The following is a 21,990-nucleotide window of genomic DNA, read 5'->3' on the forward strand; positions in this document are numbered from 1 at the left end:
GTGATAATAAAATAAAAAGTTTTAAGAGCATCTGGAAATCCATATAAAAGCAAGAGTGGTACTTTTGTTCCCGGAAAATTAGGACTTGGTCAGTCAAGTAGAACAACGTAACAGATATGGGAGCTTTTGATTTGTATTAAGAGTGTGATATCAAACTCCTCCCAAGATATTGGTGGGCCTTTCGTACCATTGTCAACCTGATTTTTATCTTTATCCCCTCCACTCTTTAGCACCTCAGTTTGTTCTTCCCAACATTTGCCGACATCTTTACTATCAAAAAGTAAAAGAAAATATTGTGACAAAATTTTTAATATTTCTGCCTAAAGGTGAACTGGGATATGTAGAAGAAGATGGCAGATTCAGGACAGCAATTGTGACTAGTGCAGAGAGTACATGTTATAGTCTGTCAGGAAGAAACATAGAAACACCTTAGTAGAATGAAAAAGTTGAGGAGACTGTCAGATTTAAGAATTCAATATATAAGAATTGGATAAAGGATAGAGCACCTGAGAACAAGGAAGCGTACTGTAATGCAAAACAGATAAGCCAGATATAATACAAGAAAGATAAGCCAGAGATGGTTTCAGAAGTAAAATGTAAATTCTTGTCCTCTTCCTGAGGTGGTGCAGCTCTTTTCAGGCACACCCCGCAATGCAGGTGAGCTGCAGGTATTTTTGTAACCACATGCCAGAATTGCTGTACTGGGAATTGAATCTGGACCTCAGAGGAAGGTAGCTAATAGTGCTAACATTTACACGAAAGTGAAAAGTAAGAGCTAGCTGAAATTTACTGAAGAAATTAAAGGAAAGTAAGAAGATATTTAAGTATTTGATAAAGAAAACTAAAAGATGTAATCCAAAGCAAATTTCATTGAAAACAAAAGTGGCGAGCTATTAACAAAGGTAATATTGTAAAAATGGGAGAAAATCTAACTATTGAATAGAATTAAGGACACATGTGTAACAATAATTATCTTTGTCAGAAAATTACCTTACAGTGAGGAAGGTGATCCTGAAATAACATTATAATAAATAGAATGGACAGTGTTAAATATAATATCTGATAAATCACCAGGAACGGAGGAAGTTATAGAAATATTATGAAAGCTGCTATTGCGGCTAGTACCCATTGTCTACACAGACTGAAGTCATATAAAAGGAGAAGGCAATACCAGAGGAATGGTAGAAGGGAGTAATAATATTAGTTTAAAAAAAAAAGGGTGATAACAGATGAGAATCATTCTGAAGACTATAGAGGTTGCAAGTTATAAAACCGGGCAAGTTGGCCAGGCGGTTAGAGGCGCGTGGCTGTGAGCTTGCATCTGGGAGATAGTGGGTTCAAATCCCACTGTCGACAGCCCTGAAGATGGTTTTCTGTGGTTTCCCATTTTCACACCAGGCAAATGCTGGGGCTGTACATTAATTAAGGCCACGGCCGCTTCCTTCCAATTCCTAGGCTTTCCCTATCCCATCGTCACCATAAGACCTATCTGTGTCAGTGCGACGTAAAGCCACTAGCAAGTTATAAACTTCATATTGGGGTCCGTATTGAACTACGTATAAGTTCATGAATGGTCTCATAGAACCTTTTCAATACACTTTGTGAATTATTAAAAATCAAAATCGAAGTTACATGTTAAAATATTGGGACATCTTTCGCCTATAATATAATAGGCATCTTCAGCCGTATTGTCCTTAACATTAAAATTAAAGATGTAGACTAGACTTAAGGCTAAACTTAAAATTTTACATGAAGTGGCTTATAACATTAAAAGAACTATTACAAGAACACACTTGTTCAGATAAAATAAGCACTTGAGTGAGATTGACATTTGTGTTGTGTCATTAAAACATCGTAGTGGGTAGTTCTTACTCGAATTCAACCTCATTTTTCTCAAAATGCCAGTTTTGCTCAGTTATGTACTCTTTTCTCAGAAACTATAAAGTGTACAGACAAAAAGTGTCTATCACATACTGAGAAAATACCAACACATACACTGTAGCAGGATGGGTTTTATTTCATTAGTACTTATTGAGATAATTAAATATGAATCACTAATTGTTTTAAAGAAGGCTCAAAAAATTTGATCGATTAGATTTTTCTTTAGAAAATCAACCACAAAAGCTATCGCTATAAATCTGATACAGAGTATTAAGCACGTGCATTTCACGGTATATATCAATATTCGTGACTCTGTGTCATCTAGATCACAAGAAGAAGGTACACAAAAAAAGCAGTGATTTTTCGTTTTCAAAAATTTGTAAATTCCCTTAAGAAGGAAGTCATATCCCAGACGAAACTAGCCTATCTGTACATCAGTCTGTTTTCAGACCAACTTTGCTTTACGGAAGTGAAAGCCGAGTGGACTCAGGATATCTTATTCATAAGTTAGAAGTAACAGACATGAAACTAGCGAGAATGATTGCTGGTACAAACAGGTGGGAACAATGGCAGGAGGGTACTCGGAATGAGGAGGTAAAGGCTAATTTAGGAATGAAGTAGATGGATGAAACTGTATGCATAAACCGGCTTCGGTGGTGGGGTAATGTGAGGCGAATGGAGGAGGATAGGTTATGGTACCTAGGAGAATAATGGACCCTGTTATGGAGGGTAAGAGAAGTAGAGGTAGACCAAGACGACAATGGTTAGACTCAGTTTCTAACGATTTAAAGATAAGACGTATAGAATTAAATGAGGCCACAATACTAGTTGCAAATAGAGGATTGTGGCGACGTTTAGTAACTTTTACAGAGGCTTGCAGACTGAATGCTGAAAGGTATAACAGTCTATAATGATAATGTATGTATGTTCACTGCTCACTGGATCAATTAATCCCTAGTAAATTCAAACGATGTATACCCACAAGTTATTGTAATATTAATTAAACATTTCACAAAGATTGACCAAGTAGTTTAGATTATATTAAAGATTTATCGGTGACCGGCGTTTACACTACCCGGTCCCCTTAAGGTGGTGATATTCTGTAAGTCAGAAATAGATGGATTCATTTCACAGAGCAATGGATATTATTCTTTTTGAATTCTTGGTTTTAGGATCATGATATAGTAACATACATGTTCTTTCTTCCAGTATTCCTGTGCTAATGAATTATAGTAACATTTAACATAACACATTTAATATATGCTCAATTATAATCATGTTATATTTGATTTTGCATTAGTTTTCAGTCTCATGAAAAATGTTTATATCTATTTTCATGATGTTTCAGTGATACCATGGGAAACAAAGGTGCTTTTATTACATTAAGAGGATCAGATATGGTTCCTCAGTTTACAACATACAGAGCCGTGGTAAGTAATGATTCAATCAATTTAGTGTTTCCATGTTGATGATATTACAGTACATCATGTCTCAGGATGGTACCTTCTAATTTTCGAGAATGTTTTCTGAATTCATGTTTACATACTTAAAACTTGACACATTCTTTACCACCATGTATTCTATCCAATTCTCAAAATAGAGAGAGACTAATGGCCGGTTTCTGGTACACTACAGTCACCTGTCAGTTACCTAAATGCTCTTGTAACTTTAACTGAGCTGTTAACTTTAATGAATTTCCGGAAACTTAAATCCAGATATATAAGCCCTGGTAATAAACAGTACAGTTATCGTCATGTTTAGTATCTCTCGTCCTCCAATAGATGTCTCTACACAAATGTTTTAGGGTTATTTTGGTAATATCTAGTTACTTTTACTAGCAGAAGTTTTCTACAATGAAAAATGGTTGACAAATATGAACACAGTCATCTCAAACAGTCTGATTCAACATGTAATAATCTCTCATAATATGAATATATGTACGATCTAATAATGCATAGATATATTTCCCCTTCTTTCTTATTCACAGTACGCAGACATCGTCTTAACTTGCACCTTGATCGTTGTCATCAGTAAAATTATAAAAATACACAGCAATTACCAAACAGATCACTTTTCCCTGACCCAGAACACAAAAGCTTAAATGAAAATAATCACATGAATGAAAACATGCAGCACACTTTGGAACCTATCATTCCGGCACTAATGATGTGATATCTATTTGTTCTTGCTGCAGGTGTTGCAGATTTTTTTAGTAGATTGCAAACCAACCGAAAAATCCTACTTAAAGCATGCATATACTGTTTTTCTCTTCAAGGATGCTGGACATGTACGGCAAGATTGCCGTTTCTTCAGGTTTTTCTTCCGTATCTCGGCGCGAGTCTTACGTGCAAAATGTTGCTTATTCCTGCTCGTATCTCTCAGGAACTTGCTTATTTATCATTCTTCTTTGACATGGAATTTGACCTGATCAGATGCCAAACCCTTTAAGAATTCCAATTCCATATCTTTCTGGGGTTTCATAGCTCAACTTGAACAACACGAAAGCATTACAAACTGCGATCTCCAATAGCCAAAAGAAAATAGCCATATAACTAAATTTTTCAGTAGTAGTTCCCTAATGTACTCCTCGAACTGAGAATTTGTAGTTCTTAATAACTGCAACGGACTAGTAATTTGAGATGTTTTACTTACACTGACCACACAACATGCATTGACAAAAATGCTCTCGTAACTGCTGACGTGAAGTCCGCTTGAGAGTTTCAGTCGAACGTAGCGAGCTAACCCTGACTCAGGGTGTGAAGTGTGTTGACACAGATAAGAAGGTAACATAAACCACAGCTCCCTGCAAGATTTTTAGTTAAATAAGTCCAGATATTTTATGTTTATTGGGATTCTGTGAGACCTCACGTCACTGGTTAAAGGATATAATAACATTAAAAATAGATTTTATTATTCAGCAGGATTACATTAAATGCATACTGGTACCTAAGATATTTATTATATAGTACAAATGTAAATATTAGTGGTAAATACTCCATAATATCAGATGGGTGTTCACTAACTGTTGGTGGGACTCGTGTTTCAAAGCCTGACGAAAGAGATATTAACATTATAGCTACACTGAAAGATCAGTTTGAGCCTGATGAAAATCTATTTTATTTGAAGATTAATTTCCCGTATTGGAAGATACATCTACAGTAGAGGCGTCATGCTCCGAAGAGATTGTAACCTCTAAACAGCTGAGACAGATGACACCATACAAGTGGAATCAGTGACTAAGGAGAGTGATAACGTAGAAGTAAACGTACTGACCGAAATATTGTCGACTCTAGCACACCCAAACAACTTAAAACTACAATCAATGACTGTAAATATACTATAACCAGTTCATTATCAGTAGGGTCCGGATTCATATGCACTAGAAACTCCAAAAATATGCATGCACATATGCACTAAAAATGTTGGAAATATGCACGAAAATATGCACTAAAATAAAACAATATACTCTTACCAAACGTATTATTTAATTTTAACTCGGTGTTTAATTGACAAACATGTTTCATTCCTTGCAAAATGATGCATGGTAGTAGGTTTTCAAGAGTTTTTCAATGTTTCCAGGGGTCAATGACTTTTTGTTGTCGGGCAGAATTAAATTATACGCCGAAAATGATCGTTCTACGTCGACGAACGTAACTGGACAATACTTGTACACTGGCATTGACTGCTCAGAACATTCTTCTGGCAAAGACTGCCTAATTCCACTTATGTGGTTGCTCATGGATTGAATCATCTTCAGTTCTGGGTTTGAGTCCTACACCACACTGAGTTTCCTTTTTTAACTTTTTCTCCAGTGTCACCATGGACACGATTTAGAGAACTGATGGTGTTTTGAATTAACTGAAGGGATCCGTCTAGGAGTGCTCCACGAGTTTCTAAGCCCTTAATCGCCTTCGAAATTGACGAATAATGCACATGGATGAATCTGATATATTTTTATACAGTTTCAGATTCAAATGCGCACTTTGATTCACGAACACACGCAGTATGACTATCAACAGTACTTTTAACTATATCCTTCACTTGGTTAAAGTTCTCCTGGTAGAACGATACTGCGGATAACCAAGTTCCCCTTTCTTGTGAGAGCAGGTTCCGGCGCAAGAAAAACCTGACGCAGATGAGTTTTGTACAACTGTACACGAGCCGGTGCTCTTAGGAACAGTTTTTCCCACTTGAAGTTACTTTGTTGACAGATGGAAAGAGGGTATATATCTTTTCTGTAATTCAGTGTCATCCATGGGCCAAACATGTGACATGGATGATATTTGGAAATAATACTCAAAGAGCTGACCAGCTTTCAACATATACGAAGCTGTATCTGTGACTGAAAGGCACACTTTGTAACAATCACTCTCCGATTCTCTAGGCCACAGAAATTGCAGGGAATCGTTATCAAATCTTGCAACTGTAGCGTGGCTGGTTTCTTCTAACACTTTGCACGAAAGTACATGAGGTTTGCTGGGTTCTTCCGGACATAATTTACCCACTATGAAGTTTGCAATGTATCGACCGCATGAATCGGTTGTTGCATCTGCTGATATCCAGACACAGTTCCCTTCTATGTCAGATCCTATCGAAGCAACGAGAGAAGCATGCAGTGAAAGTAAACAGTTCTTCCTAAGGATAGATTCATCTGGTATTCTTTGATTAGCACAATAATTTTCGAGAAACGAGCGTACATGTGGATTATCCATTTTGTACACTGGAATGTTGCTGCATACAAAAGTTTTCAAATATCAGCGGAAAATGTACTAACTTCACACCGTGTTTTCACGTCGGTTGCGTGTTCTTACTCTGCTCTTTTGATCTAAGATGTGAAGCTGTTTTCGAATGCTATTCAATTTGAAATTTTTAATCATATTTTACACTCTTGTTGCACACTTGACAGTTTACTACATCACCGTCACTTGTATAGTCACAATTGCCTGATATCCACTTTTTAATTAAGAAAAGACCTAGAGCTCTTATCTTTAGGCATTTTTACAGTTTAATCTGTCAAACACTGCAATAGATGAAGAGCAAGGTAACAGATGAACACACTTCTTTAAGCAAACCTTGGTTGGCTACTGTAAGGAGAATGGAATGTCAGAATGAAGGAAATAGCTGTTGTGAAATGGGTCATTATCCATCTAACTGCTTGTATTGCGACACTGAAAGCCCTTTCCTTGATGAGGGGAAAGCTTCTCGTGTTGCCAAGGGTTGTACAACATATACAATTTATTAGGTCTTTCATTTCATTCAGAAATCTTAAATAATCGATCACTCATAAGAGAAAAATACTGTATACCTGTATATGCACTAACATTCAAAATATGCATTTGCATATGCGCATATCCAGGCCCTAATTATCACTTACTAATGTTTATGAAACTAATATAAGACCTTGTACGAAATGGTATGGAGTGGCGCCTCATATTGCTATTTGTTGGAATCAGCTCTAACATAGAGGTAACTACAGCACTAGCTGCAGTTACCAGTCGTTGTGGAGATAACTGTGAAGAAGCCGATAACTGTTGTTTCGGAAACTCATTTTAAACGTATCACCATGTTAAGTCACTGATAACTACGTATCCACAGATAACTGTCATTCCGGAAACTGGCCATAAAACATGAATAAGGAATGTAAATTGTAGAAAATGTGGACTGTAAAAATGATACAATGATGGAAATATGGTAGTTCAGGATTTGATAGTAGGGAAATTTATATCAAAGCAGTAGATGAATTGATAACTCATCATCTTTGTGAAGGTTGTAAATATGTATATGTGGTGGTACTTCCTTACCTGATTCGGGACTGTAAATTTATTTAAATGATGTTTTATAGTACCTGAAGTAGCAGAGAGGAGAGATCCTTCCTGGATGCTTGCTTGTGACCATCCACTCCCCGCCCCAAAAGCTACTTGTACTTAAATAGTGGAATTAAAACTGGGGCAACCTAAAACTGGAGATCGCTACCATTTTCTTTCTTCCTATTGGCTAGCATCAATCAGTTGTGAAAGGCTTTGATGAAAACAGTGTTATTATTCTCTCCGATAGGGTTCGCATGAATTGTAGCCACAGGGTTACAACATTCGGCAAAAGAAGGCAATAGCGGTTGTTTGAAAATAGAAATGGCGTGTGCTGGATATGATTGCAATATAAACGACATTTGTGTTTTGAGCGTGCCGCATAACGTTACTTTTTGTATTTTGTTCCAGGGCCTTATCCAGACCAGTGGTCTTGTCACGCTTGATACTAGAGGCCTAAGGGCCACTTCGCGGCTCTAATCTGGGGGCTTAAGCCCCCATGCCCCCTTTACCTAACATATCCAGACCAATTGCACTCTTAAAACAATAATCACCACCACCACTCTGGCCACGCAGCGACTCATAGGTTGGCAGCCTTGTATAGATCGTTGTGACGTCAACTGAACCTCATCATGTTGTTTGTGTAACAGCTTTGACATCATCCTGCCGCGCTAAGTTTTGCGGAGCCACGCCATGTTGGACCTGTCACGAACCGGGTACGGAACATTTACCAAAAATTTAACTCCTTTTATGGGGATACGTATATCTCAAAAACTGAACATCACAAACGTGAAAGTTGGTATTTGGAATCTACTTTAAAAATAAAGAAACATGCATTTGTTTTCAGAAATTTGACTTATGGTGGGGGGTGAAAATAAGTGAAGAAGTTGAATTCTGTTTATGAGGATACTTATATCTCAAAAACTGAACATGTTACAGATGTAAAAATTGGTATTTGGAATCTCTTTTAAAAATAAAGAAAAATGTTTTTTTCCCCCCGACTTGAAAGAAGACTGTTTCTGGCATGTACTGTACAGTTCTATGTCGCATGTTCATCTTAGCCCCAAAAGGCTATACCACAAATGTGGTTTACAAAGAACTTCTGGGCTAAATGAAACTCAGTTTTTCGGAGAGTTTTTATACTTTTGGGGATTTTCAGATAATGTCTTAGTACAGTACCGAGGAACAATTATTATCAACAAATTAAAAAATCCACGCGAGCGAAACCGCCGGTAATTGCTAGTCTATATATATAAAATATGTCCTGACTGAATGACCGACCGACTCATTCATCATTGCATGTAATAAACTTCATGATTGGTCTGTATTGAAAATTATAAATAAATATGAAACAAGTAAGTTTATTGAAGTGGTCAACCTATTCGATACAATACATTCATGTGAATATTTATAACTTAAGCATGGCACTTAAATTGTAACGTTTCGCCCTTGTTGTGGACATCAGGATCCCGATCAGGACCGTCACGTGTATTTTTAACCCATACTACTATTTTAGTTGTATGTTGGTTCAATATGAATGTACATTGAAATTGTGTGCGACAGCATAACACAATATGGAGACATTTTAAGAACCGTATCATCCAACAAAGCACTAAAAATAATTCAACTAGGAAATTCAGCAAATCAACCAAATTTCAAAACTCATTACTAAAGCTATTAAAAGCAACATACTACAGTTGGACATAATGACATAATGTGAACTTAACACCATACCTCAGTGACCTTTTGAACTCTAAGAATTGTATCCTATTGGAATATATGGCACTCATGGGACTCCAGCAAGCCAGAGTCCTTTAATTGTACCATATGTATGTATCTCATATGACATATTGTTGGCATACAGCATAGAATTTTTAACTTCACACCAAAACCCCAGTGACTCTTTGAACTCCAAGAATTGTGCCTTATTTTTAACCTTTTAGCAGTACTGTTTTTGAAAATGTGGCATTCATAGGACTCTAGCAAGTCAAAGCCCTTTATTGTACTATATGTAAATATCATAACATTATGTATTTTATTGGAATAGTGGCATTCTTGTTTAATTTTAGTAGTGTTTTATTCTGCACAATCGCTATTAAGCAGGTTCATCAACAGCTGATGATGACCTATTTACAGGTCGAAACCGGTACTGTCTTTTAATGTGAATATTCTAGACACTTTGTAAAATAAAGTATTGATTAGCTGGACAACTCATCTTTCATACTTGTGTACTCAATTTATCAATACAGACATGAAGCTTACAGATTATAGTAAAGAGATTAAACGTGACCCAACCAATAAATTTCCAGTGATAAAAGAAATGGAAAATGGAAAAAGGAAAAAGAAAAGCTTACCACAAATCCCAAGATCCCAACACTAGGAGCCCCAACATACACAAGACACATGTACCATCAGACCAAAAGTAATTTCAAAATCACACGAAGTTACAATCTAAACAAACTGCTCAACAAAATGCTAAAAGAAAAGATATTAATAAAAAGCGAGAGGTCGGTCAAAAACCCACAACTAAGGAGGAACTCAATAAACTGAAAATAAAAGAGAGCATAAAAGAAAGCATCTTTTGACATCACCAACCTGTACACTAACATACCACTAGAAAAATCAATTAAAATTATAGAAAATCATATAAAACAAAACAATTCACCACAAAAACAAAACATAATTAATCTGTTAAAAACAACCTTAAACCATAACACGTTGTTCAACAACAAAATATATTCTCGAAATAAAGAAATAGGCATGGGTTCAGTATTATCAGGATTAATCTATATACCGGTATATAAAATAGCTTGTCCTGACTGATTCATCATCGCCGAGCCAAAACTACTGGACATAATGAAATGAAATTTTGAGGATACATTCATATTAAGATGTAGGTGCTCGCTAAGCAAGGATATTTGAATATTCCGTTGCTAAGGGGGTGAAAAGGGGGGTGAAATTTTAAAATGAGTGTATCTATATCTCAAAACTTTAAAAGTTTACAAATGTAAAAATTGGTATTTAGAATCTTCTTTGAAAATAAGGAAAGACGTATTTTTTTGTTTTCAGAAAATCCCAATAGGACTGGTGAAAAAGGATGAAAAATGGTTGAATGCCTTTAATCAGGATCCTGGTACTTATATCTCAGAAACTGTAGATATTACAGACCTGAAAATTGGTACTTTTGATCTCTTCTAAAAATAAAGAAACACGTATTTTTTTGTTTTGGGAAAATCCAATTAATGGGAGGGGGAAAAGGGGGTGAATTTTTAAAATGAGTGTTTCTATATCTCAAAACTTTGAAAGTTTACAGATGTAAAAATTGGTATTTAGAATCTTCATTAAGAATAAGGAAACACGTATTTTTTGTTTTCGGAAAATCCCAATAGGAGGGGTGGAAAGGGGTGAAAAAAGGGTTGAATGCATTTAATGAGGATACTTATATCTCAGAAACTTAAGATATTATAAACCTGAAAATTGGTGTTTTGGATCTCCTTTAAAAATAAAGAAACACGCATTTTTTGTTGTTGGAAAACCCAATTAATAGAGGGGTGAAAAGGGGGTGAAATTTTCAAATGAGTGTATCTATATCTCAAAACTTTGAAAGTTTACAGATGAAATAATTGGTATTTAGAATCATCATCTATATATATAAAGTAACTTGTCCTGACTGACTGACTGACTGACTGACTGACTGACTGATTCATCATCGCCGAGCCAAAACTACTGGACATAAAGAAATGAAATTTTGAGGATACATTCATAATAAGATGTAGGTGCTCGCTAAGAGAGGATTTTTGGATATTCCGTCTCTAAGGGGGTGAAAAGGGGGGTGAAAGTTTAAAATGAGTGTATCTATATCTCAAAACGTTGAAGGTTTACAGATATAAAAATTGGTGTTTAGAACCTTCCTTAAAAATAAGGAAACACGTACTTTTTTGTTTTCGGAAAATCCCAATGGGAGGGGTGAAAAAGGGTGAAATAGTGGTTGAATGCCTTTAATGAGGATACCGGTACATATATCTCAGAAACTGAACATATTACTGACCTGAAAATTGGTACTTTAGATATCTTTTAAAAATAAAGAAACACGTATTTTTTTGTTTTTGGAAACTCCAATTAATGGGAGGGTGAAAAGGGGGGTGAATTTTTAAAATTGGTGTATCTATATCTCAAAACTTTGAAAGTTTACAGATGTAAAAATTGGTATTTAGATTCTTCATTAAAAATTAAAAAACACATATTTTTTTGTTTTCGGAAAATCCCAATAGGAAGGGTGAAAAGGGGTGCAAAATTGTTCGAATGCCTTTAATGAGGATATTTACATCTCAGAAGCTGAAGATATTACAGACCTAAAAATTGGTGTTTGGGAGCTCCTTTAAAAATAAAGAAACACGTATCTTTTTGTTTCCGGAAAATCCAATTATTGGGGGATGAAAAGGGGGTGAATTTTTAAAATGAGTGTATCTATATCTCAAAACTTTTAAAGTTTATAGATGTAAAAATTGGTATTTAGAATCTCCTTTAAAAGTAAAGAAACATGTATTATTTTGTTTTCGGAAAATCCTAATAGGAAGGGTGGAAAAGGGTGAAAAAGGGGTTGAATGCCTTAAATGAGGCTACTTATATTTCAGAACATGAAGATATTACAGACCTGAAAATTGGTATTTGAGATCTCCTTTAAAAATAAAGAAACACGTATTTTTTGTTTTTGGTAAATCCAATTAATGGGGGGTGAAAAGGGGGTGAATTTTTAAAATGAGTGTATCTATATCTCAAAACTTCTAAAATTTATAGATGTAAAAATTGGTATTTAGAATCTCCTTTAAAAATAAAGGAACACTTATTTTTTTGTTTTCTGTAAATCCCAATAGGAGGGGTTAAAAGGGTGAACAATAGGTTGAATGCCTTTAATGAGGATACATATATCTCAGAAACTGAAGATATTACAGAACTCAAAATTTTTATATGGAATCTCCTTTAAAAATAAAGAAAAACGTATTTTTTTGTTTTTGGAAAATCCAATTAATGGCGGTTAAACAGGAGTGACAAATAGGGGTGAATTTTTTGAAAGACTATATCTACAGAATATCTGAGAAACGTAAAATGTTACAGACGTAAAATGTTACAGACGTAAAAAGTAGGTATTTGGAATCTCCTGTAAATGTAAAGAAACATAGGTAATTTGTTTTTGGAAACTCCACTTAAGGGAACTAAAAAGGGGTGAAATTTTAAAATGAGAATTTCTACAGTATGTCTCAAAAAACTTTACATGTTACAGAAGTGAAAAATGGTATTTTTATCTCTATTAAAAATAAAGAAACGTGTACTTTTAGTTTTCGGAAATACCATTTGGGGGGTAAATAGACTTAACGGCGGTGGGGTGTCAAGGAGGGGAGACCAATTGATTTTACTGTTCGCAATGTACTTACAAGGAGCCTCCGTTGCTCAGGCGGCCTCTCACAGCTGGGTTGCGTGGTTCAAATCCCGGTCATTCCATGTGACATTCGTGCTGGACAAAACGGAGGCGGGAGAGGTTTTTTCCGGATACTCGGGTTTTCCCTGTCATCATTCATTCCAGCAACACTGTCCAGTATCAATTCATTTCATTTGTCATTTAATAATCATTGCCCCAGAGAAGTGCGACAGGCTTCGGCAGCCGGAACAATTCCTATTGTCGCCGCTACACGGGGGCTTTATTCATTCCATTCATTTTTGCTTGTTGTGCTCATTATGCATACTATGTACTTGATAAGCTCACTGGACAAAAAAATTAGTCACCCCAGTGCGCACGCACAGATGGATCGTTAAGCCTGTACAGATGGCGCAGCAAAGAAGTTCTGTACTCAACTGCACATGCACTGCCTCTACATAAACGTAAGGCAGTAGCAATCAGTGAGACATTGATGTTTCATGCAGAGAGTGTACGTCAACATGGTTAGATGTAAGGATGTGACAGAGTGGCAAAAAGGGGCAATTGTGTTTGGCTGTGCCCATGGCCATACGGAGCATGAAGTTGCTCGATTTGTTAGTGTTTTGCAGCGGACTGTTCAACATGTCTACAAGCAGTTGTGTACTACACGTGACCACGAAATACGACGCCAGATTGTGATCAGGAAAAAATCCTGACAGAGGGTTCGGAGATGTGTTTCATGGCTTATTAATCAAAATCGCTTCCAAACCCGACAGAAATTGCTACAGTCATTGAATGAAAGTCCACCCAACCTATCAGTGAGAGAGCATTGCGATGGGAACTGCATGCACTGAACATTTGGAGTCGGTCACCTTGTAAGAGTCCATTGCTCATAGGAGCACATAAAGTTGTTCATCTTCAAAGAGCTAGAAATCATTGAACATGGGCAGTAGCTGACTGGCGGAACATAATGTGGTCTGATGAATCATGTTTTTGCCTGTATTCCAACGACTCACGTTGAAGAGTGCACTGAAGGCCAAATGAAGCATTTCATCCAGGATGCGTGCAAGGTCAGGTTCAAGTCGGAGGTGGGTCTGTGATGTTTTAGGGGGTGTTTTTCCACTAACGCTAAGATGAACCAGCATGTTTATTTAAACATTCTGGATGATCAGGTGTTGCCTTTCAGTCAACATCTGCATGATGAGTTTGCTATTGATATCCCGATTTTTCAAGATAACAACAACAAAGTTCATCGGGCTGGGCGCATATGCGACTGGTTTTATGAACACTCTCCCACCCTATTACATCTTGGGTGGTCTGCAAAATCACCTGAGTTCAACCCCATTGAAAATCTGTGAGACATGTTGGAACAGCAGATAAAACGCTGACATCAGCATCCCTGCAATTTGGTAGAATTGAGCAATCAAATCATCAGCGAGCGGCATAACCTGGATTCGACGTACCTGCACAACCTTGTGGGCTCACTTCCTAACCGAATCTTGGCAGTTATTAAGTCCAGAGGCAGAGTTACACGGTATTAAATGATGCTTGTAATGATTTCTCCAGGGATGACTAATGTTTTGTCCAGTGAGATCAATATTACTGGGGCAGCACTGATATCTATAGTAGCAGCCAAAAGTATTTTGTAGCTAGATATTGTCTGTTATCAGCACTGTGTACACGTAGGCATTGCAGGGCACATGCATGCAGTGTATAGTGGCATGTTACTGCGGTCGCATGCCTAAGACAAGGTACGTTTTGACTAATATCCATAGAATCACATTTTAGGTTAGCTCATAAGTATTTTGTGAACCATTCTGAATAGATATCATACGATTAACCCTTAACTACTGACATTAACATGTGCATAGTTACTGACGTGAGGTCCCACAGACCGCTACTGGAAATATGGGTTAGAAAATGCCAAAGTAGTAATTTTGATGTATTAACCATGTATTCTAGTAAAACACACATTACTGAATTAAAATACATAAAATGTAAGCAGATAATAGCAATTATAAAGCACCAAAAATAATAATCCTTGTAACGTTGCAGTTTTTATGGTACAAAAAAGGAGGCTTTGGAAATGTGTGATAATTCACAGTCTGTAATACACGTTTACCTAACTGCATCCTAAACGTACTGTTCGCATAATGGAGCATATTAAACGTACTTACAAAGTTGACCAGCGTAAACACAAAAGGACCTGCAACACTTTCAACCTATCTTTCTTCAATGCAATTGAGACACAATTTCTTGGTGCATTCTAAGCAGACTGAATGTTTGCACACATGACACAGGTATCTTGTTTTCCTCTTTTTTTTTTTTTTTTTTTCCCGGGTGGACAGAGGAAACAGGTCTTCCGGAATTCGCTTGGCAACTTTTCATCAGTGGTGTGAAGCAAGTTCTGTTCCCATAACACGCGTGATAGCTAACCGCAATTCTGGAGGCAGCTTTGTGTTCATCAGCCTGTCCTCTAGATGAGGTTCGAACAGCTGCTTAGCTAGTTCTTTTATGAAAACCAATCTAGATACTTCATTTCTCTCTTTGCATGACTGGTGTATGAGCTATGCATTCACACAACTTATGCCAACAATACGGAAGTAGATAGCCATAGGCAAACGTCGTGTTCATCTGTTTGGGTTGTACTTAGCACGTGTTTCATTCATCATATCAACACCTTTTGTGGTATTATAATACTCTAACTCTTATCATTTCTTCTTTACCAGAATTCTCATCAATACCTTTAGAATGGTGCATGATGGATACCAGCAAGACAACTTTGCCTCTCTTAGGCACATGAGATAACAGGGTCATGTCTTTTGTATAATCATACAAAGAACTTCCAACTGTTCTCTTATGATCAGGCAAGAAGGCATTTGGCAATGCCGTCCTATTTTTCTTCATAGTTCCTATCGCAGTCAGGACCCTTTTTCCCATATTATTAGCGAGTTCCAGAGACATATACCAGTTATCTATGGTAATGTTCCTATTACTTCCTTCCAAGGGCTTGCATAGCCAAACCACAGCCTGCGTGGGAATACAGAGTTTCTTCTCTTCAGGAGAAAGGCCTATGCTATCAGTCTTCTTTTCTCAGTACAGGTATGAATTATAGAGATAACTGGTCCTTGAATCAGCTAAGCAGTGCATTTTCAATCCATATTTTGCTGGCTGAACATTTTAAATTTACACCTTTCCCTGGAAGTCAGAAACGTTTCATCAACAGTAGCATTCGGACCTAAAACATAGGCTTGTTAACATTTTATGTTGAATTTCTGCATTGTATATGATATTGCTGCTGCAGGATTGGTCTCTTTATGGACATTCCTGTTTTTGGCATTGTCAAACCTTAGACAGTCCAAAAGTATACAAAACCTTTCACGGGACATACCAAGCCTAAATATTTCTCTTCCTGTACCATCAGTATTAAAAATGGGTGGAATGTCCTCATTGTTTGGTTTGAAAATTGAGCTATACACAAGTAGTCCAAGAAAATCCTAATTTCCACTGAAGTACAAGTTTTAGTTCTGCCTGACCATATCTAATTTCTTGTTTCTCCAGGTTAGTATTTCATGTGTAATATCTTCACTTAAAATCAGCTTAAGGGCAGAAAGTTGGTCTATTTTGTCATCTTGCCTGAGATGGGAATGCAGTGATGGTATCTTCACTTTATTATGAGCTGAAACTCTTAACATTTCCTTCCGGCTCTTTCGAAGGCCATCTTCATTTTCCGAAGATCCATTGTTGGACGCACTTGTGAATGGTTGGCTGTTGAGAGTGCTCTTGCATTATTGTAGTGTTAAAGTAGTTAAAACCTATTGAAATTGTTTAATTTTGTGTGTGTTTGTGATCCATTTAGTGCTATTTATGTATTGGTGTTTAGTGCTTGTTGGCAGAAATTGTTATTTGAAGTTTATATCAAGTAGTTCAGTTAGGGTTCGGTAGATTACGTTTTCTAGGTTAAGTGTACTTTGTTTCGAATTTAGGTTTAGGAAATAATTTAGGTAATAATATTTTAAAAATATTTTTTAAAAATATCTGTATGTTCGTTGGTATAATACTTACAAAGGCAAATTATCATAAGGAGTTGTAACTTCCGTAGCTTTTACATTCGTGCAGACAATAGACCCAGTGTTTTGTAGAGATATCCGTTCAAACTATCACGAAGCTAATAATTTGTTCAGTTAAATAACACGTTACGCCTGTAAACTTTGATTAAAAGGTAAGAAGTTAAAGAGAATACACATATTTCACTGGAGAATTACTCAACAGTCTTTGGATTGTTGACAATTGTTTGCTGCATTCTGACGAGATCAAAGAGCATATGGTAGTTGTGTAAACAAATACAAGAAACAGCTGATTACTGTATTCCGATAATTTCTAGTTCTAAGTCCCCGGCATACTTTGCACTTTGCACCTTCGTTTATTCCTCAAATAAAAGTTAATAGTCAAAATTCCGATGTTCCAATAATTTTGAAATTCAAATCCCTGGCATAGTTTTGACAGAAGTTTTATATATATATATATATATATTGTACCCGCTCAAAGCCTGAGTCCCAACCAGCATTTATCTCAGGGAGTGTTACGGTCCGAATCTATCGCAACTCATAAACAATAAAAAAAATATTTTGAGATATAAGATCTCAAACTAAATGTAAGGGCGCCATCCAATCAGTACTACAGGGTTGAACGGGACACTCTAATCTTTAACTTTAAGGCTCATCATAAAACACACAAATTTATATATATATATATATTCAGATCAAAGGGAAATTATGAAGGCTCCGTCCTAGGAATGGGGACGGATATTTAAACGGTCACCAAGGGTTTACTATTCTACAAGAACAAGAACCTGGAACTGTTTCCTTGCAAATGCTAAAGGAGCATTTTATTTAAGTAAACAAATGAAATTTTACACACAATCAAAATCTGTTGACCCTTGATTTGCCGGTAATTTGGCAAATTATTCCTGAAAATGATTACATAATATTTGTCACTTTTGACCACCCTTCCATTTTGGTGGTAGAACCGTTTGATATCTGAAGGTATCAGATTTACCTTCGTTAACACCATGACCATATTTGATCATGGACCAAATACCTGTTGGCTAAGTAGGCGCGATCACATGGACCATGTTATCGCCTCCACTTTGATTGAGATGAGACCAACCCGGGAAACTACAAACTCTCCCCGGGTTCCTAACCAAGATATGCTAATCGTTAGTTGAAGGAATACGACAGAGGGACTCCAACCTAATGGTCCAGATGTAGGGATTTGCCTTCATTGTACACATATTAACTTAACTTATTATTTACAACCAATTGACATTATTACGTTAATTTGCCAGCTGACTTCCCTAGTATCATCCATCATCATCATCCGAAATAATAAGAAAAATAAATAAAATAAAAAATATTTTATTAAATATTATTATTATTATTATTATTATTATTATTATTATTATTATTATTATTATTATTATTATTATTATTATTATTATTATTATTTGTGGAGATCATGATTATCGTAACCCGTAATCATCCTCGGAATAATATTTCAACTTTTCGCGATTTTTTAATTTTCATCTGAAATAAATAAAAGTAGCTTCTTTGATTATTCTTCTTCTCCTTCTTCAAATATTCTAATTATTATTATTATTATTATTATTATTATTATTATTATTATTATTATTATTATTAGTTAAAATCTCAGTTTTTTCATTTCAACTCCCAACATCATTCTTATGTCCAAATTTTAAAAAAAAGTAAATTCTTCTTCAAAAAAAAGTAGTTTTTTTATATTTATTATTATTATTAATTTTAAAAAAAAATAAATTTCGCCTGTTACACGGTAGTCCACTCTTAATATGTTTAACGCATAACCCCTTTTACAATTCCGATTTATTTTGGCACTAATCAATCCAGATATGATTTACTTGGATTATTATTATTATTATTATTATTATTATTATTATTATTAATTTAAAAAATTAATTTCGCCTGTTACACGGTAGTCCACTCTTAATATGTTTAACGCATAACCCCTTTTACAATTCCGATTTATTTTGGCACTAATCAATCCAGATATGATTTACTTGGAAAATTATTATTATTATTATTCTTTCGAGAATCTTTATTTTTATTCCTCATCTTTATAATTTAGTCACAAACAGAAATCACCAAGATCCGAATTCACATCGGTCGGGACATAATAGTGTTCGAACCCGCAACCTCATTTTCGTACTGTCGTCAATTCATGGAGACCATATGCTCCTAAGACAATTCTCAAATCCCATAACACCTCGCAGTTGGGCAAATACGTTCAATCTCTGCAAGTGTTAAATTATTCCTTCCTTTTCCATTTTGAAGTCCATTTATCCATTGGAACTCTTCAAAACATTTTCACAAATTAACCCTCGGTGTGTGGACTCTATTCTGCCACTCAATACACCGGTATATAAATACAACCTCTATGTGGGCCTTAAGATCCATCTATTTCTTCATCAACATCAGTACAATTTACTTTCATTTCGGGCCGGATTTCTGTCCCACAAAACTCCAAATCTCAACTTTTGGCTCAAATCCCTCTGGATCTCAAACATAGCGTGACCATATTATAAAAGTGCCTATCTCGTTTCTACCAAATTTATTTATGATTATTATGGAGTCCAAAAACGTTAAATCAACAATTAGTGTTAAAACCGGATTCACTGCACAAATTATAATTATTCACGGCACATGTGATCTCCACATTTAAATTACTTTAATTTGCAATCATTCTATCCAACTAAGCCCGTGCCTTTATTCTCAAAGATTATTATTAAACACGCCTTTACACATTACCAAATTTTAATGTATTACTTCGACACTTGTACATATTATTATTATTTTGTCCACTGGCGAACTTCGCGATATTTACAAACAAATCAATGGACTTCATTCCGTCCCATAACAATTTAAATCACTTGGCAATCCTACCTCTGGATTATCTTAACAACATGCGTTAATATCTATACAAGTTCCGATAACGGAAAAACACTTTGGAAGCACTTCTAAATGAATATTAACATTATCTTTACGTGAAACGTGCTCCATATCATATCAAACAACTCAAGCACTTGAATGAACAACTCAACCCTACTATACTCTATTTAATAATCAAAATTATGATGAGTGCTCGATCTAATCTACATATTAATTTGTCCCTTTGTCTATCTATCTTTGAATTTATACGAGCCGAAAACGGCTCGTTTCACAATCAAGTTACCATGATAAATTAATATGATTTCCTCCCCCTAACGATAGCAATCTACAGATATGTTAAAAGGTACTCAACTCTGCCATTGTAGTCTGCTAAAACCGGACGAGAAGCCATAGCCCCTCCGGTTTTTAGCAATGCATTCCACTGGTATTCATGCCAGCTTGAAGAATTAATCCTTGACCCTTTTCAACTTTACACATTTTGAATAAAAAACAAATAAATTAACTGTTGCACTTTGGAATAATTTCCACCCTAAATTCTATTCACAAATTTTACACTCTCGGCCTTGTATGTAGCCCACTTAATGTAGATATACATTCTTCATTCCTTTCCCGGACACTAGGAACATGGGATACCTCCGGTTTCCCTTTTCAACGGCCCGTGCGCGCACTTGAATTTCCCGTCTCACGTTCGTGTAGCTGACCAGGTATCAGTTTTGAATCGACTGTTTAATAGGTGACATAAACACTCGTGACCGTTCTCATGTAACGCACTTCCTAATCTGTTGGTAGAATCTCACACTCCGTAAATTATGCTTTACTGAGTCCTGTCTATTTGAAACACTTCATACTACAGTAATATACTGCTCAAAACTGTAATATGAGCTACATCACGTCATGAATCACTGTACTATGTAACAATATAATACTTCGAACTCTACTCCACGCGTAAGTACACACTCGCACCCCTGGCGTAATCACGGCTCGAACGCTTTGTCAAAAGTAGTTACGCACCACTGGCGTGGTGACCGCCCGAACACTTTGTCAGAAGTACTTGCGAGTCCTTGTCTACGACCTCATATTTATACTTGTATCCCCTCTCTTCCGAGTTCAACGGAGGTCATCTTGGGACGCACAGTCCCGATATCTTCATACGACAGTTTGCGGTTTGGCCCGTGGCTTTAATATATGATCCAATGATGTAATTATGTTCTCAAATGCTCTATACCAATTCTCAACTATTATCGTTCGCTGGTAATGGATATATTCGCGAATTTAGCTGCCGTATCCCGGCTCGGGGTTTCGCGCTCTTTTGTGGCTTCCTTTGACTTCAGCCAATCAGCGAATAGCGTCCATGAATTCTCAGAATTACACCATGCAATCTCCCGCAATTATTAACTTTATATGAGTTTTATGGTATAGTAAGGCTCCTAAATTCCACTTTATTCAGAATCGATATTTCACTTCTTTCTATCAGTTTAATCCACGCAGTTAGCCTCGCTAGTGCTTCTTACAATACGAAGTTGTCGCCTTGCTTTGGTCAAGTGAATTTTTCCATTGGTCCACCTTAACCACGTGACCGGGAAGGCTCATATTTTTTTCTTCCAGTGCCAACCCCGCTTTCAACTCCCGCTAGTTACATGGAGATACCCCTACGTCATTTCTCAGAAATTTGCACTCGGCTCTCTGCGCTGTTGCTACTACCAAGACTGCCTGGGGCTAGGAAAACTTTGGCAACAAGTTATCCTCTCTCTTTCCTCGTTGTTACAATTTCTGAGAAACCTAATTCTGTCCCTCATTGTGTTTGTTAATCTCACTGGAGACAGCAGTCTGTGGTATGGTGAAACCTGCCATCTCGGCCTGGCCTGTTCTTACTGTATGTACAGTAAGATACTATTTATTCTGAACATGA

The 21,990-nt window shown here is 36.3% G+C and overlaps 1 protein-coding gene across 1 annotated transcript in view; it reads left to right on the forward strand.

The window, feature by feature from the left end:
* The window catches only part of LOC136862772 (serine/threonine-protein phosphatase 5), a 239,688-nt gene that overhangs the window by 199,281 nt on the left and 18,417 nt on the right, over window positions 1–21,990 (forward strand). Inside the window, exon 10 of the mRNA XM_067139018.2 lies at window positions 3,230–3,311. Coding sequence (XP_066995119.1) covers window positions 3,230–3,311 — 82 coding nt within the window. The remainder of the gene's footprint in view (window positions 1–3,229; window positions 3,312–21,990) is intronic.

Source organism: Anabrus simplex, chromosome 2 (assembly GCF_040414725.1).
Source record: "Anabrus simplex isolate iqAnaSimp1 chromosome 2, ASM4041472v1, whole genome shotgun sequence".
Taxonomy (NCBI): Eukaryota; Metazoa; Arthropoda; class Insecta; order Orthoptera; family Tettigoniidae; genus Anabrus; species Anabrus simplex.